Source organism: Dipodomys merriami, unplaced genomic scaffold, assembly GCF_024711535.1.
Source record: "Dipodomys merriami isolate MVZ:Mamm:240054 unplaced genomic scaffold, mDipMer1.0.p SCAF_151, whole genome shotgun sequence".
NCBI lineage: Eukaryota > Metazoa > Chordata > Mammalia > Rodentia > Heteromyidae > Dipodomys > Dipodomys merriami.
Genome location: NW_027202838.1, coordinates 1,990,596 through 2,006,689, shown reverse-complemented (window position 1 = coordinate 2,006,689; position 16,094 = coordinate 1,990,596). Strand labels below are relative to the sequence as shown.

At 44.1% G+C, this 16,094-nt stretch overlaps 1 protein-coding gene across 2 annotated transcripts in view; it reads right to left on the bottom strand.

Moving 5' to 3' along the window:
• Positions 1-16,094, bottom strand: part of Glra1 (glycine receptor alpha 1) — a 62,217-nt gene that overhangs the window by 21,894 nt on the left and 24,229 nt on the right. Inside the window, exons 4-5 of one of the 2 annotated variants that reach the window (XM_070022624.1) lie at positions 13,666-13,793; positions 7,240-7,307 (exon numbers count right to left, since the gene is read on the bottom strand). In XM_070022624.1, coding sequence (XP_069878725.1) covers positions 7,240-7,307; positions 13,666-13,744 — 147 coding nt within the window. In that variant the 5' untranslated portion in view covers positions 13,745-13,793. Of the gene's footprint in view, positions 1-7,239; positions 7,308-13,665; positions 13,795-16,094 lie in introns of those variants that run through there. The other variant, XM_070022623.1, reaches the window with a different exon arrangement.

Here is a 16,094-nt window from a genome sequence, read left to right as displayed (position 1 = left end):
AGTAGTTTTGATTACAGGAATGATTCACCAACTCCAAGCTTGTTCTTTAGCATTTTTATTCAAGGCTGGAGCTCTACTATTTGAGTCAGGCTCCCTGCTCTGGTCTAGGTAATTTTAACCTAATTTCATAGATCAGAAAGGCTCAGGGAGAAAAAATATTTTTTCTAAACCACACAGTTGATAAATGGAGTTAAGGGAGGGTGGAGTTTAAACTTCATGTATCTGATTGTATGAAATTCATGTTTTCTCATTAGACAAGAGCAAGAAATGAGAGGCATACAAGTAGGAAACAAAGAAGCCAGAGTATACTTGCTTGCAGTGGGAAATGATTGTATACACAACATCCAAAACACTTTATGAAAAGATTATTAGAAACCAGGTTCCAGTGACTCATGCTTGTAATCTTGGTTACTCAAGAGGCTAAGATCTGAGGCTTGCAGTTCAAAGCCAGCCCAGGCAGGAAAGTCTGTAGTTAACTGCAAATTCTTTTTTTTTTTTTTTAAACATTTTTTATCTTTTTTTTGGATCGGTCGTGGGGTTTGAACTCTGGGCTTGGGCGCTGTCCCTGCACTCTTCAGCTCAAGGTGAGCGCTCTACCGCTTGAACCACAGCGCCACTTCTGGTATTCTAGTGGTTTTTTTTGGAGATAAGAGTCTCATGGACTTTCCTGCCCGGGCTGGCTTTGAACCGAGATCCTCAGATCTCAGCCTCCTGAGTAGCTAGGATTACAGGCGCGAGCCACCAGCACCCAGCTAACTGCAAATTCTTATCTCCAATTAACTATCAAAAAGCTGGAGTGAAGCTGTGACTCAAGTGGTAGAGCACCAGTCTTGAGCAAAAAAAAAGCTCAAGGACAGCAAGCAACCAGGCCCTGAGTTTAAGCCCTGTGTGCCCTGTCCTTCTCTCTCATACATACACACACACATTATTAGAACGTATAAATGAAATCCATGTGGGGGCTGGGAAGGTGGTTCAGTGGTAGAGCGCTTGCCTTGCATGCATGAGGCGCCCTGGGTTCGATTCCTCAGCACCACATAAAGCAGAAAAAGCTGGAAGTGGCGCTGTGGCTCAAGTGGCAGAGCACTAGCCTTGAGCTGAAAAGCTGAGGGACAGCGCCCAGGCCCAGAGTTCAGACCCCACCACTGGCAAAAAAATAAATAAATAAAAAAGGAAAAAGAAAAGAAAGTCAATAGCTTTACATAGATAAATAAATAAATATATTTATTTGCCAGTCTGAACTCAGGGCCTGGGTGTTATCTCTGAGTTTCTTTTGCTCAAGGTGAGTGTTCTACCACTCGAGCCACAGCACCATTTCCAGCTTTTTCTGAGTAGCTTATTGGAGATAAGAGTCTCATGGACTTTCCTGCCTGGGCTGGCTTTGAACCATGATTCTCAAATCTCAGTCTGCTGAGTAGCTAGGATTATAGGTGTGAATCCCTGGTGCCCAGCTAGATCTAGATACATACATATCTGTAGATATAGTTATCTAGTTATCTCAATAACTAAATTATTGAGAAAAAAACCAGGAAAGCAATTCTATTTCTAACACACACACATATGCACACATGCACATACACACACATCTAAGAAAAAAACCTAAGACTGTGCAAAACCCCTATTATAAAGATCACGAAACACCGAAGAATTGAAAACACTGAAAGAAGAGACTACTCAAGCTTGTGGATTAGAAGAAGTCATTGCATTCAAGTAATTAAATCTGCAGATTAACATACCCATGGCATCCTCACAGAATGTGGAGGAAAACAAACAAACAGATCCTGAAAGTCATACACACGTGAGTCTAAACAGTCAAAGCAATCTGGAACAAAAAGATCAATGCTAGCAGCATCACCATGCCTGGTTCAAGACACCCACAGAGACATAGTAACAACACCAGCATGGTACTGGCATAAAAACAGACACCTAGGCCAACAGAACAAACAGAAGAGAGAACCCAGAAATAAATCCACACATCTTCAGCCAACTAATTCTGGATGAAGGTGCCAAAAAACATTTATTGAGGAAAAAACAGTCGCTTTCACAAATGCTGCTGGGGAAAATAGGCTATGGGCAGGTAGAAGATTGAAACAAGATGTCTTTCTCCGGGTACAAAAGTCAACTAGAATGGGCCTCAGTGGTTCATGCCTGTAATCCTAGCTCCCCAGAAGGCTGAGCCTTGGGAGATAATGGTCGGAAGCCAACTTCCAGCAGAAAAATCTTGTAAGAGATTCTCCAATGAATCAGCAAAATGCTGGACTGGAAGCATGGCTCAAGTGGGAGAGCACCAGCCGTAACAACAGGGAAACGTACCAATTTTCTGGATCGGCCTGCCAAAGCAGAGGAAGCCAATGCAAGAATTGACAAATGGGCTTTCATCAAAGTAACAAGTGTTAACATGCAGTAAAAGAAGCCATCAATAGAGAGCAGAAACAGCCTACAGGATGAGGGCAAACAATCTTTGGCCAGTTATTCATCTGAAAGAAGACTAATATCTAGAATCAATAAAAAAAACCTTAAACAAACAATAAAAACTAGTTATCTAAGCTGGGCAGTAGCGGCTCACCCCTGTAATCCTAGCTACTTAGGAGGCTGAGATCTGAGGGTTGTGGTTCAAAACCAGCCCAGGCAGAAAAATCCACGGGATTCTTATCTCCAATGAACCACCAAAAAGCTGGAAGTGGAGCTGTGGCTCAAGGGGTAGGGTACTAGCCTTGCACAAAAAGAGCTCAGGGACAGCACCCAGACCCAAAGTTCAAGCTCCAAGTATCAGCATGAAAAATGAAAAATAAAAACAAACATTGAAAATAACACCTTATCTCAGTCAGAATGGTTGTCCTCAAGAAAATAAAACTCACAAAAGACTAGCAAGGTTGCACCAGGAAAAAAACGTAGCCTTTACATAAATGTTGGTTGGAATGGAAATTAGATCAGCTAGGTGGTTTTGTTCTATTTTGTTTTGTTCATTTCAAGACAAGGCCATGCTATATAGCCCAGTCTGGTCTCACATTGGTAATCCTCCTACTTTCAGTCTCTCAAGGGCTGTGATTACAGGCGTGCACCACCATACACAGTTTAACCTAGCTATTATGGAAATCAATACAGAATTTCCTCTGAATGAAAACCTGAAAATACATTGGGTGCCGATGACTCATGCTTGTAATCCTACCACTCAAGAGGCTGAGATCTGAGGATTGCCGTTCAAAGCCAACAGAGGCAGGGAAATTCATGAGACTTTTTTTTTGTTTTTGGTTGGTCGTGGGGTTTGAACTCAGGACCTGGGCACTGTCCCTGCACTTTTGTTTTTTGCTCAAGGCTAGGGCTCTATCACTTTGAGCCACAGCTCCATTTCCAGTTTTCTGGTGGTTCATTGGAGACAAAGGGTCTCTCATGGGACTTTTTCTGTCCAGGCTGGCTTCGAACCACAATCCTCAGCTTTCAGCCTCCTGAGCAGCTAGGACTACAGGTGTGAGCCACCAGTGCCTGGCTTCTATGAGATTATTATCTCCAATTAACCACTGAAAAGCTAAAAGTGAGGCTGTGGCTCAGGTGGTAGAGCCCTAGCCTAGAGTTTAAAAAAAAAGCCCAGGGACAATGTTTGGGTACTAGGTTTAAGCCCCAGGACTGGCACCGCCACCACCACCAAAAACCTTAAAAATATCACTACCATATGATCAAACTATCTCATTCTTGGTCATATGTTAGAGAGATATGAAGTCAATTCACAAAAGAGATAAGTGCATAGCCATAACTATTGTGGTACCATTCCCAAGAGCTAAGCTATGGAATCAGCCTAAGGGTCATTCATGGTGAATGGAAAAGAAAAATACAGACTAGATACATAATGGAATATTATTCAGTCAGAAAGAAGAATGAAACTCTGTCATTTGTAGCAAAATGGGCTGGACTGGAAGACTTCACTTTAGGTGAAGGAAGTAAGATATGGAATGAGAAGTATTGCAGGTTTCCTCTCTATACAGAAAGTATAAACAAACAAACAACAAGGAAAACAAAAAGAACTTAAAAGTAGAAAAGGGTTACTGGAAATCAGAAGAGGGGAAAGAGGTAGATGCCATGGGGGAGCAGAACAGAACAGGTTTGGATATTATTTACGCATGATATGTACATATGTGGAAATACCACAGTGTGCCCTATTAAAATGTACAGTTAATAGGTGTTAATAATTATAGTCAAAGGAGAGTTCAGGCTGGGCACTGGGTGGCTCACACCTGTAATCCTAGCTACTCAGGGGGTTGAGATCTGATGATCAGGGGTTCAAGGTAAGCCTGGACAGGCTTTGGGTTCAAGCCCCAGTACTGGCACAGACACACAGATACACAGACACAGACACACAGACACAGACACACACACACACACAGACACACACACACATACACACACACACACACACACACACACACACACACACACACACACTAACATTCTCCCATTTAGATTTTGGTCTAGGAAAGCTTGATGTAGAAAAGATTCTTATTATCACTGGATGTTTAGGGGGATGCAAATTGCCCCAAAACTTGAGTTCTGGTAGGGAGGCATTGGTAGGTCCAGAATTGACATTAACAATGAAAATAGTATTAATGCAACTTGTAAGAAACTATGGCAAGGCTTTTGGTACAGGTACTGGGGTTTGAACTCAGAGCCTCTGTTTCTTACTTGACTTTTTCCATTCAAAGCTGGTGCTCTACCACTTAAGCCACACCTCTACTTTCCAAAAATGGCGTTATTTACTCTTTTTTTTTTTTTTCAGGGAATAAAACTGAATTTTAAAGAGGTTTAAGCAGAACTTTTGTGTCTTTCCTGAGGCTACGCAGATAGTAAGTAGTTTCTAGAATGTGGGTTTCAGTTTCCATCTTAACATTTGATAATTGCATATGGCCTTTCTGTGTTTTTATTTTTAAATTTCTTTTTTTGTAAAAAAAAAAGAAAAAAATGGAAGCCGAGCTCTACTTTAAATATTTATTATTTTATATTACAATATGAGCTTTATTAACTATTTAAAATGTTTCCAATTTACTATTTAAATATTAAATATTCTATTAAATATTTTGAATATCCACTTCGTTTTTCTGTCTGTATATTAAATAAATTTAAAAAAATTTAAATTGTTGTACAAAGGGTTTTTAATTCCACTGGTCAGTTTATGAGTCAGTACAGAGCATCTTGTTTTTTTGTTTTTTTTTTTTTTGGCCAGTCGTTAGGCTTGAACTCAGGGCCTAGGCACTGTCCCTGAGCTTCTTTTGCTCAAGGCTAGCACTCTACCACTTGAGCCACAGCGCTACTTCCAGCTTTGTCTGTGTAGATGGTACTGAAGAGCCTCAAGCATGCTAGGCAAGGACTCTATCACTAGCCACATTCCCAGCCCCAGTTTGAGGCAGCTTGACTAATGTTACGCCTTCCATCATTCTCTTCCAGCTCTCCCCCCATCCCATCCCTACCCTCAAGTTACCTAATTCAACTTTTACACACTATCACTTGAAAAGAATCACTGCATTTGTTCACATTTCCTCCCCCTAAAAATGCATGTTTCACCTTCCTGGTCTTCATTTTATTTAGTGGTTAGTTATATGTTTGGAACAGTTATATAACTGGAGTCTACTTAAAATTTTTATTCAATATTAAATGGCAAAAACAATCCCAAACAGAAATGTGTTGGGTGTTGGTGTTTCACACCTGTAATCCTAGCTACTCAGAAGGCTGAGAGCTGAGGATCACAAGTTCAAAGCCAGCCTGAGCAGAAAAGTCCGTGAGACTCTTATTTCTAATTAACCACCAGAAAACCGGAGCGGCACTGTGGCTGAAGTAGTGGAGTACTAATCTTGAGCAAAAAGAAAACTCAGGGACAGTGCCCAGGTCCTGAGTTCAAGTCCTGAAACTGGCATAGACACACACACACACACACACACACACACACACACACACACACACACACATACACACACACAGAGCCATTACATATATTTACAATTAGCAATGTAATATTTACTCCTTACAGAAATTGGAAAAATATAACAATATGGAAAGACTATAATAAAAATTATCTCTAAGTCTGACTCAGTGATAATCACTATTAACATTGATCAATCTTTGTGATATTGTCTTTTTTTCTAGTATAATTGATTTATTTTATTTTATTCTTTTCTTTTTTGTGGGTCATGAGGCTTGAACTCAGAGCCTGGACATTGTTCCCTGAGTTCTTTTGCTCAAGATTAGAGCATAAAGCTAGTGGTAAACACTTTGAGCCACAGCACCACTTCTGGTTTTCTTGTGGTTAATTGGAGATAAGAGTCTCATGAACTTTCCTTCCCAGGTTGGATTTGAACCGTGATCCACAGACCTCAGCCTCTTGAGTAGCTAGGATTACAGGCACAAACAACCAACACTCAGCAATTGATTTATTTTAATCTTCTCAATTGTAGAAAAAAATTCAGTACATTTATAGAGCAAATAATGGAATTAATCCACTGTACCATTTCAACATCTATAACTAGACATTTTTCGGCCATTGGGAAGTTGAATTTTAAACTCATGAATAGGTTATCATAAATCAATCCCTCACTCCCTTCCTTTCTTTCCTCCCTCCCTCCCTCCCTTCCTCCCTCCCTTCCTTCCTTCCTTCCTTCCTTCCTTCCTTCCTTCCTTCCTTCCTTCCTTCCTTCCTTCCTTCCTCCCTCCCTCCCTCTCTCCCTCCTTCCTGCCCTCCATCCCTTCCTTCCTCAATTCTCTCCCTTCCTGCCTTCTTTCTTTCCTTCTTTCCTTTCTTAATTTTGTTTTTCATTTTGTATCCAGTCCTGGGGTTTGAGCCTTGTGCTCTAGCATGGCTTTTTCACTCCAGGCTGGCACTCTACCACTGGAGCCACACCTCCACTTGCAGCTCTTTACTGGCTAATTAGAGAGACAAAAATCTCTCAGAGTTGTCTTCCCAGGCTGGCTTTGAACCATGATCCTCAGATCTCAGCCTCCTGAGCAGCTAGGATCAAGAGGTGGAAGTCACTAGTGCCAGGCTCTGGCTGCCATTTTTAGATGCTCTACTTTGACTCCCTCCCCCTGGTCCCCCCCCCTACCCCCCAACAAACCACCACCATAACAATAACCAGAGCCTCCAGGTAGATCTGCTAGAAACACCTGCTTTCCCATCTCCACAGGGAAAGCCTGAAGAGCTATTTTGGATACAGCAATGTTGCTAGCAGGAGAAAACACCAGCTTGCAGATGGACTCACTTACCATGGTGGTCTCAGCGATGGAACCGAAGCTGTTGATGAAGATATTGCAGCTCACATTCACCGGGGGACCTGGCAATCAAGAAGACAGGCCTGCTTAGCCTCAGGGCCAAGGAGAAAACCATGTTCTAGCAAGCTGATCTTACGCATGGAGCCCATTGGTGGAGGAACCCGTCGCTCGCCCTCCTCTGTCCCGCCTCCCAGCATCCGGGATTCCCAGCCTGGGAATTGCCAGACTTCTTCCTCTATTCCCAGGCCCAGGGCAGGTACACAGCAGCAGAGACTAAGCAGAGATGTCCTTTCAGGAACACAAAAGGATTCATTATCCAGCCAGATGGCTTCGAATTCCTTTCCCCCAGTCCCACTGGAGTCTGCCTTTCTAATTTGTGTCTTAAAGGATGTATTTATGGCTACAGCCTATTTAGAGACCACTTTGGGAGCCCCAAGAAACAGCAAGCTCCTGGCCTTGAACTTCTGAACCAAGAACAACTTCTGCCTGAAAGGGTGATCATGGGGATTGCTAGCAGAGGACCGCAGAGGGAACCTCAGAGAAAACCCATATGTCTTTGTTAAGTACTTTTGCAGACACGTTTTTTCCACTCTCGCTGCCAACAAAGAAGGGGGTAGAGGGAGCAGTTGTTGCTCTGATAGCTTGGGGGTGGTGATTGAAACCCGCTTTCTTCATTTGAGACGATTCATTATAGCAGTTAGAATTTCCAAGCATTAGACAGTTGGCTGGAGTTTGGAACATTTTCCTAGATCATCCTTTCTCCTGCCCCGCCCCCCCCCCCACTTCCCCACCTCCCTTGATGCTAGGGCTTGAACTCAAGGCCTAGGTACTACCCTTGAGCTTTTTTTCACTCAAGGCTGGAGCTCTACCACTGGAACCCCAGCTCAGCTTCTGGCTTTTTGGTGGTTGATTGACGATAAAGAGTCTTTGGGACTTTCCTGCCCAGGTTGGCTTGGAACCGAGATCTTCAGATCTCAGCCTCCTAAGCAGCTAAGATGACAGGCCGGAGCCACAGATGCCTAGCTAAAATTAACATCATCTCAACATACCTGTGAGAAGGTTGACTGCTAACCTGTATTATTCAGGATGAACCAATAGAGACTCAGAGAGAATAAAGTATTTGTCCATGGCTATCTTGCTATTAAATAGTGGAGCCAGGGTTTGGATACAGATTTGTCTAACTTCCAAGGTGGGAATCTCCATGGCTATTACAGAAAAGAGGAAGGAAGAGGCATGTCCAAGGTCATACAGGGGGTGGCAAAATCCAGAATCTTGTCTTGGGCTTCCAAGTAAGCCAGCGAAATTTCCAGAATAAAGACCATGGGAGAGAGGCAGAAAACAATGAGTCCAATTAAAGAAGGTGCTGGAAAATGAGACAGGAAAGAGACCTCAGAAAGGGGCTGACCTTGAGCTGACCTTGGTGGTTGGGCTTAGAAAATAGGTAGTAGTTCTTTTTACATGAACACTGCAATTTGTTAATTTTTTTTCACAAGTTCCATATCCTTTTTGTTGTTGGTGGTGGTGGTCGTGGTCGTGGGGCCTGAACTCTGGGCCTGGGTGCTGTCTCTCAGCTCTTCAGCTCAAGGCTAGCGCTCTACCACTTGAGCCACAGCACCACTTCCAGCTTTTTTTTCTGCTTATGTGGTGCTGAGGAATCGAACCCAGGGCCTCATGCGTGCAAGGCAAGCACTCTACCACTGAGTCACCTCAGCCTTCCCCCACTCCTTTTGATTTTTTTGTCCGAGATGAAGACTTGAAGTTGGTAGCTGCTGCTTTCTGGCTAGGGTCTACCAACTGAGCCACATCTCCAGCTCCTACAAGTTCCGTTTCTTGTAGCCATGAGGAACTGAGGGAGTCAAGTATAGATTCATTGTCTTTACATCACAAATGAGTCTAGAGAATTGTTCTTAATTCAGTGGCCTTTTTTTGTCTGGGGTGTGTGTGTGTGTGTGTGTGTGTGTGTGTGTGTGTGTGTGTGTGTGTGTGTGTGTGTGTGTGTGTGTGTGTGTGTGTGTGTGTGTGTGTTGGTACTGGGGCTTGAATTCAGGGCCTTGAGCTGTTGCTTAGATTTTTTTTTTTCTCAAGGCTGACATTCCACTACTTGAGCCACAGCTCCTCTTTGGCTTTTTAGTGGTTGATTGGAGATAACAGTCTTTCTGATTTTGTCTGCTTGGAATGGCTTTGGATCAGGATCTTCAGATTTCAGCCTCCTGGGTAGCTAGGATGATAGGCGTGAGTCACAGCACCCAGCAGCTTGGTCTATCTTGAGCAGCTCTTTCTATAGCTGGTTAAATTTTTTCTTTGGGTTAATATTTTCTTTCTCTGAAGCGGAGTGGAAATCTGCCTCATTGTCGTTTCCACTTAAACAAAGGCCTATTTCATTTCTCCCTCATTTAGTCTTAGATTCAGGTTTTTCATTTGACCCTCACACGGTTAAGATGCTATGAAGAATTACTGCCTGTACCTTGCAGCGGTGCACAGCTCCCGCCCAGGCTCTGTGAGCATCTCTCGATTGTGACTCTCATATAAATTAGGGCCTGATTTATGTGCGGGAGAGGGCACCCACCAGAAGACCCCATGGGGAAGGTATGGTTCATTGATGTAAATCTGAAATTAAATTATCTCAAGAAAATTACAACCCGCCTGGCATTTGGCAGCGGGGATAATGTATATATGCCATTAAATATTAAAGTTTAATTTTGTGTATGGGTTTGCATTGGGTTGTGTTCGTGATCCATAAAGTTTCAGGAAACACAGAGTGTCAGAATTAGGAATAGTTCAATTGTGCCAGACCTGTTTACAACTCCCGAGACAGAGGGATAACTGGTCTACCACCTTCCCCTGCCTTGTTCAACAGAACAGGCCCGTGGTTTCTTCGTCATTGTCATCTCTGGCTTTAGGAGAGTCAGGAGCAGGCAGATTTCTGTGACTTGCTTTCATTAGGCTGTGATTGATCTGTGATGTTTCTCAAACACTGCAGTGGAGGGGAACAAGGGATCTGATCTGGAAGCTTTTTCAGAAGCTCTGTGCTTTGCCTGAGACCTTAGAGAATCAGAGTGGAAGCTGAGAGGGATTCATTCTTGCCCAAGAACAAAATCTTTCTCCCCATTCTTATTATTTGGGGGGGAGAGGTTCTGGGGAGCTGTCTTTACTTTCAGTCAGGGGAGACCAGAGGGTTAGAGCTAGGGTTAAGAGAAGCCAAAATATTAATTAATTAATTGATTGATTAATTTTTGTGCCAGGCCTGGGGTTTGAACTCAGGTCCTGGATACTCAGGTCCCTGAACTTCTTTTACTCAAAACTAGCTCTCTACCACTTGAGCCACAGCTTCACTTCTGGCACTTTTATTTTTGGCTAATTAGTTGGGGATAAGTATCTCATAGATGTTTTTGTTCAGGCTGGCTTTGAACCACAATCCTCAGATTTCAGCCTCTTGAGTAGCTAGAATTACAAGGGTGAGCCATGGTATTATTTAATTTTGCATGTTTGGAGCCCACGTGCTCCCAGTAAGATTCTCAGTGGAGTATGGTGGTGATTCATTGTTCTAACACCAGGCCTTGGGAAGTGGAGGAAGGAAGATCTTGAGTTCCAAGCCAATCTGAGCTATATAGTGAGACCTCTCAAACAAAAACGTCTTCTGCTAAGTAAATCATTGGAACAGCTGGGTGAGAATGGTCTTTTATTTTCTTGGTTTTGGTCCTGATTTAGAGTCTTGCTGCATAGCCCAGGGTGGCCTCACACTGGAGATCCTGCTACCACAGCTGTCCTGAGTGCTGGGATTACAGGTATGTATTACCATGCCCTCCAGTGAAAATTATTTTTTTTTTTTGGGTCTGGTCGGGGGGCCTGAACTCTGGGCCTAGGCGCTGTCCCTCAGCTCTTCAGCTCAAGGCTAGTGTGCTACCACTTGAGCCACAGCGCCACTTCCAGCTTTTTTCTTTTTGCTTATGTGGTGCTGAGGAATCGAACCCAGGGCCTCAGGCATGCAAGGCAAGTGCTCTACTACTGAGCCACCTTCCCAGTTTTATTTCTTTTTTTTTCTCCTTTTTGCTAGTTGTGGGGCTTGAACACAGGGCCTAGGCACTGTCCTTGAGCTCTTCTGCTCAAGGCTAGCACTTTACCACTTGAGCCACAACACCACTTCCTGTTTTCTGGTGGTTCATTGGAGATGGATGTCTCATGGACTTTTCTGCTCAAGTTGTCTTTGAACTTCAATCCTCAGATCTCAGCCTCCTGAGTAGCTAGGACTATAAGCATGAGCCACAGGGCTTAGCCTGGATTTTCTTGTATTTTTTTCTTTCTTTCCTTTTTTTTTGGGGGGGAAGGGAAGGGGAAAACAGTCCTGGGGCTTGAACTCAAGGCTTGGGCGCTGCCTCTGAGCTTTTTTGCTCAAGGCTAGTATGCCACCATTTGAGCCACAGCCCTACTCCTGCCTTTTGCAGATAGTGAATCAGAAATAAAAGCCTCCTGGACCTTCCTGACTAGGGCTGTCTATGAACCATGATCCTCAGATCACAGCTTCCTGAGTAGCAGGGATTACAGGTGTGAGTCACCAGTGCCCAGCTGTATTTTTCTTTATTACCTCCATCCTGCTTCATTCAATACCTTCCTGGCCCTTTGGGATGTCTGAGATTGTGACTTGATGAAGTCCTCAGGGCAGGGTACTATGATAACAAACTCTGTCCTTATTTGTCTGTCCCTGGAGAAGCTAGGGTTATGCTAATGATGATGGAGGATCGGGCCTGGTGAGCAAAGGCTCTCTGTGTGTGTGTGTGTGTGTGTGTGTGTGTGTGTGCACGCGCACATGCAGGTGTGTGCTCAGGCCTGAGGAGTGGCAGGTGGCCTAAACATAAATCCAGGCATCTCTCAGTCACTTTCTTAGTTTGGTGGTGAGGGTACTTTGAGAAGGAGGCTTGGAAAACAGGGAGCAGAGTAAGCAAAATAGGAAGCTCCCCGCCCCCCCCCCCCCATCACATCTCTTCTTTGCTCTTGGACTTGAGCAACAGAGAGAGAGGGCATTTATGATCAAGACGGGTTGTGAGTTCTTGGATATAAAGCTCTGCAAGGGATGCTGGGAGAAAAGCCAGCATGTTCAGGCTTCTATGAGGCCCTTGATGGCCCCTGTTACCTGCTGCTCATCACCCATGGCCGGGTGCTGATGCTCACCCCTGTCATCCCAACCACTTAGGAGGCTGAGATCTGAGGATGATGGTTCAAAGCCAGCTTGGGCAGAAAAAGTTCGTGAGACTCTTATCTTCAATGAGCCACCAAAAGACCTAGAAGTGGAGCTGTGGCTCAAGTAGTCAAAGGCCAAAACAAAAAGTGAAGGGACAATGCTCAGGCTTTGTGTTCAAGCCCTAGGACTCCCCACTCCCCAAATGCTTCAGCCTCCAGAGTCATCATGGAGCACCGAGAACTTTCTCTTCCTGCCATACACATCTACACATAGCGCCCACCTTCCTATAGGGCCATGGGCAGGCTGGGTCAAGACCCTCCCCTGTCCCCCAGTTCTGGGAAGCCTGAATCTCCTTTTATTCCTCTTGTCTTCATTTCTGTCTGGCCTTGTTGACTTCCATTGGCCTTCTTTCCAACAGACATAGGATACTGTGATTCTGATTTAGATGAGCAAGCTCCAAAAATGGTTTGTTGGTCTACAGAAACAGCAGGTGAATTTGAGTTGGATGTTCCTTATGGAAAGCAAATGGATGTAGAGCTATCTGGGGGAGAAGTAGAGAGAGGTTTTTCTTATTATTCTCCTCATGGCTTCCTTGTGGGAGAAGGCCTTACAAACTTGATGAAGGGGCGTGTTTTAAATTGCAGGTGTAGGGGCTGGGAAGGTGGCTCAGTGGTAGAGCGCTTGCCTTGCATGCTCGAGGCCCTGGGTTCGATTCCTCAGCACCACATAAGCAAAAAGAAAAAAGCCGGAAGTGGCACTGTGGCTCAAGTGGTAGAGCGCTAGCCTTGAGCTGAAGAGCTGAGGGACAGTGCCCAGGCCCAGAGTTCAGGCCCCACGACCGGACCCAAAAAAAAATAAATAAATAAATAAATAAATTGCAGGTGTAGACCAGAAAAGGAAACTGAGCCCCTGATATATATATGTATATATATATATATATATATATATATATATATGTATATAGAGAGAGATATGTAGCTAAATGGTAGATAGTGTTTATCCCAGATCAGAAAATAAGTTTATGTGAGCTTATTTCCGTCCACCTTCCAGGCCTCCCCTCTGCCTTTGATGTGGGAAAGCAGCAATTGATTAGTAATGTCTGCCTTGGGCAGAGAAAGAGCTCATGGGACTCAGGCTGTTATTCAGCATCTGCCTTCGCTACTGCAGTGCCTGCTGCTTGCTTGCTCCTGTAATCTGCGAACCTATTTTTTTTCCTACAGATCAGAAAGGCATGTTCTCTGTACCTTTAAAGTTGGGCCTGATCCTGGCATCGTATCCAGAAGTTCTGCCCATCAGCTTATCTAGGAAATCCGAAGGTGACATAGGCTTGGGTGCAGAGCGGGCAGCATCGGCTTCTTTAGAAGCAGCGAGGCTAAGGAGAGAGAGAGAGAGAGGTTAATGCAGGTCCTTTTCTGATCAAGTCTAGCCTCTTCTTGCCCCTGGAGATCAAGATGACTCTTATCCCGAGGACTGGTGACAGCAAGGCCCAGGCTAAACTGTTTACCCAGCCCAAATATAATCCAGTGCCGGATCCTGGCAGCCAGCCACTGTTTGACTGATGCCTAGAAGCGGTTGACTCTTAAGGCTTCATCATCTCCATAGCCCATAGCCTGTAATCCTAGCTATTCAAGAGGCTTGAGATCTGAGGGTGTTCTTTCCTATTCGAAGCCAGCCAGCCCGGGGAAGAAAAGTAGGATGAGACTCTTATCATGAAATAACTACAAAACCAACCAACCAACCAACCAACCCCAAAAGCCAGAAGTGGAGCTGTGACTCAAGTAATAATTGAGCTCTAGCTTTATGTGAAAAAGCTAAGTAAATAAAGACTGCACAGGGGCTGAGTTCAAGCCCCAGGACTGGCACACACACACACACACACACACACACACACACACACACACACATATACAAATTCTGGAACTTGTTCTCTATCAATTATGTCAACTGGAAGCATCTTAGGGAATGAAATAATCTAGGAGTTCCTAGATTTCTCTTTAAAACCAGCCACTAAAAAAAAATAACAGTCTTTCCAAATCAAATGCATTCAGGAATACAAATGTAAGCAGTCTTCATTTCCAGTCTTTCTAGAACCCTGGACAACATCGGTGCTCATATTTCTGTTGTTCCTCTTATACACACACACACACACACACACACACACACACACACACACACACACACACACACACACACACACACACACACACACACACCAAGAGTTGGATGACACCAGCTACTGAAGATCACACTTGGCATGTTCCCTACTCCTTGGGGTTGGGAAATTATTTGTTTGTCTGTTTACTTACTTTTGTCAGTCCTGGGGCTTGAACTAAGGAATTGGGCACTATCCCTGAGCTTTTTCTTCTCTTTTTTTTTTTTTTTTTGCTTAAGGTTAGCGCCCTACCACTTAAGCTACTGGTGGGCTGGCTTCAAATTGTGATCCTCAGATCTCAGCCTCCTGAGTAGCTAGGATTCCAGATGTGAGCTACTAGCGCCTGGCCATAGTCTTTATCTGACATGGGTGGGCATGGTCCTCCTCAGACTTCAAGTTAATCTCCACACAGAGAACACCAGCGCTCCCTCCCTAAACACCCCTTCCAGATCATACTCTGCAGTAGACTTTAGGACATCAATGTAGCCAGCGGCCGTAGCTCAGGGCCGTCTTATTCCCATACCTCTTCCTCTTAGTCCTCATTCACCAGGTCCCACCAAACCACAAACCTCCTTTAAACATGTATAGATGTGTGTTTGTGTACTGAGAGCCAGGATCAGGGTGGTTTGATGTATTTATTGTTTGCATGTTCTTACTCCTCCATTGCGCCTTCCCCTGTGTCTCAACCTTAATTGGTTGCTCAGTAAACACCCAGGGAATGAACGAATGAATGAATGGATCGCATGCTACTTTCATTGATCAAATGTCCTGGCTGGTAAGAAGTGATCATAAATATTTATACACAGGATTCACAATTGAAAACTCATTAGACGACTACACATAGTACTAGAAATACTGATTCAATCGGGTCTTCCTTCGAAGGCTCAGAAGTTCGTGTACACATGGCAATTAGATGTTTTGGTGTGTGTGTGTGTGTGTATGTGTGTGTGTGTATGTGTGTGTGTGTGTGTGTGTACATCAGTCCTGGGGCTTAAACTCAAGGCCTGCGTATTGTCCCTGAGATTTTGTTTTGTTTTGGCTTTAAGGTTAGTGCTCGACCACTTGAGTCACAGCTTTCAACTTTTTGCTGGTTAATGGGAGATAAGACTCTTGTGGACTTTCTTCCCTAGGCTGGCTTCAAATGGTGATCCTCAGATCTCAGCCTCCTGAGTAGCTAGGATTACAGGTTTGAGCCATTGGCGCTTGCCAAGACAATTTTTAAGACATAGTAAATACTGGATATGATTGGCTTCTCCTGGTACACATGCTGTGTGTATATGTGTGTGTATATGTGTGTGTGAGAGAGAGAGAGACACACACACACAGAGACAGAGAAATAAAGAGATAAAGAACATGTGAGTGCATATATAGATATATGTGTGTGTTTATGTGTTTGTAGGTGTGTATGTGTTTGTGCGTTTGTGAGTGTGTGCGTGTGTCTCCCTCTTATTCCACACAGACACTGTCCCAGCCCTTACTCTTTCTGACCCGGGCCCCAGGCTGCTGGCTCCCTCCACTTTG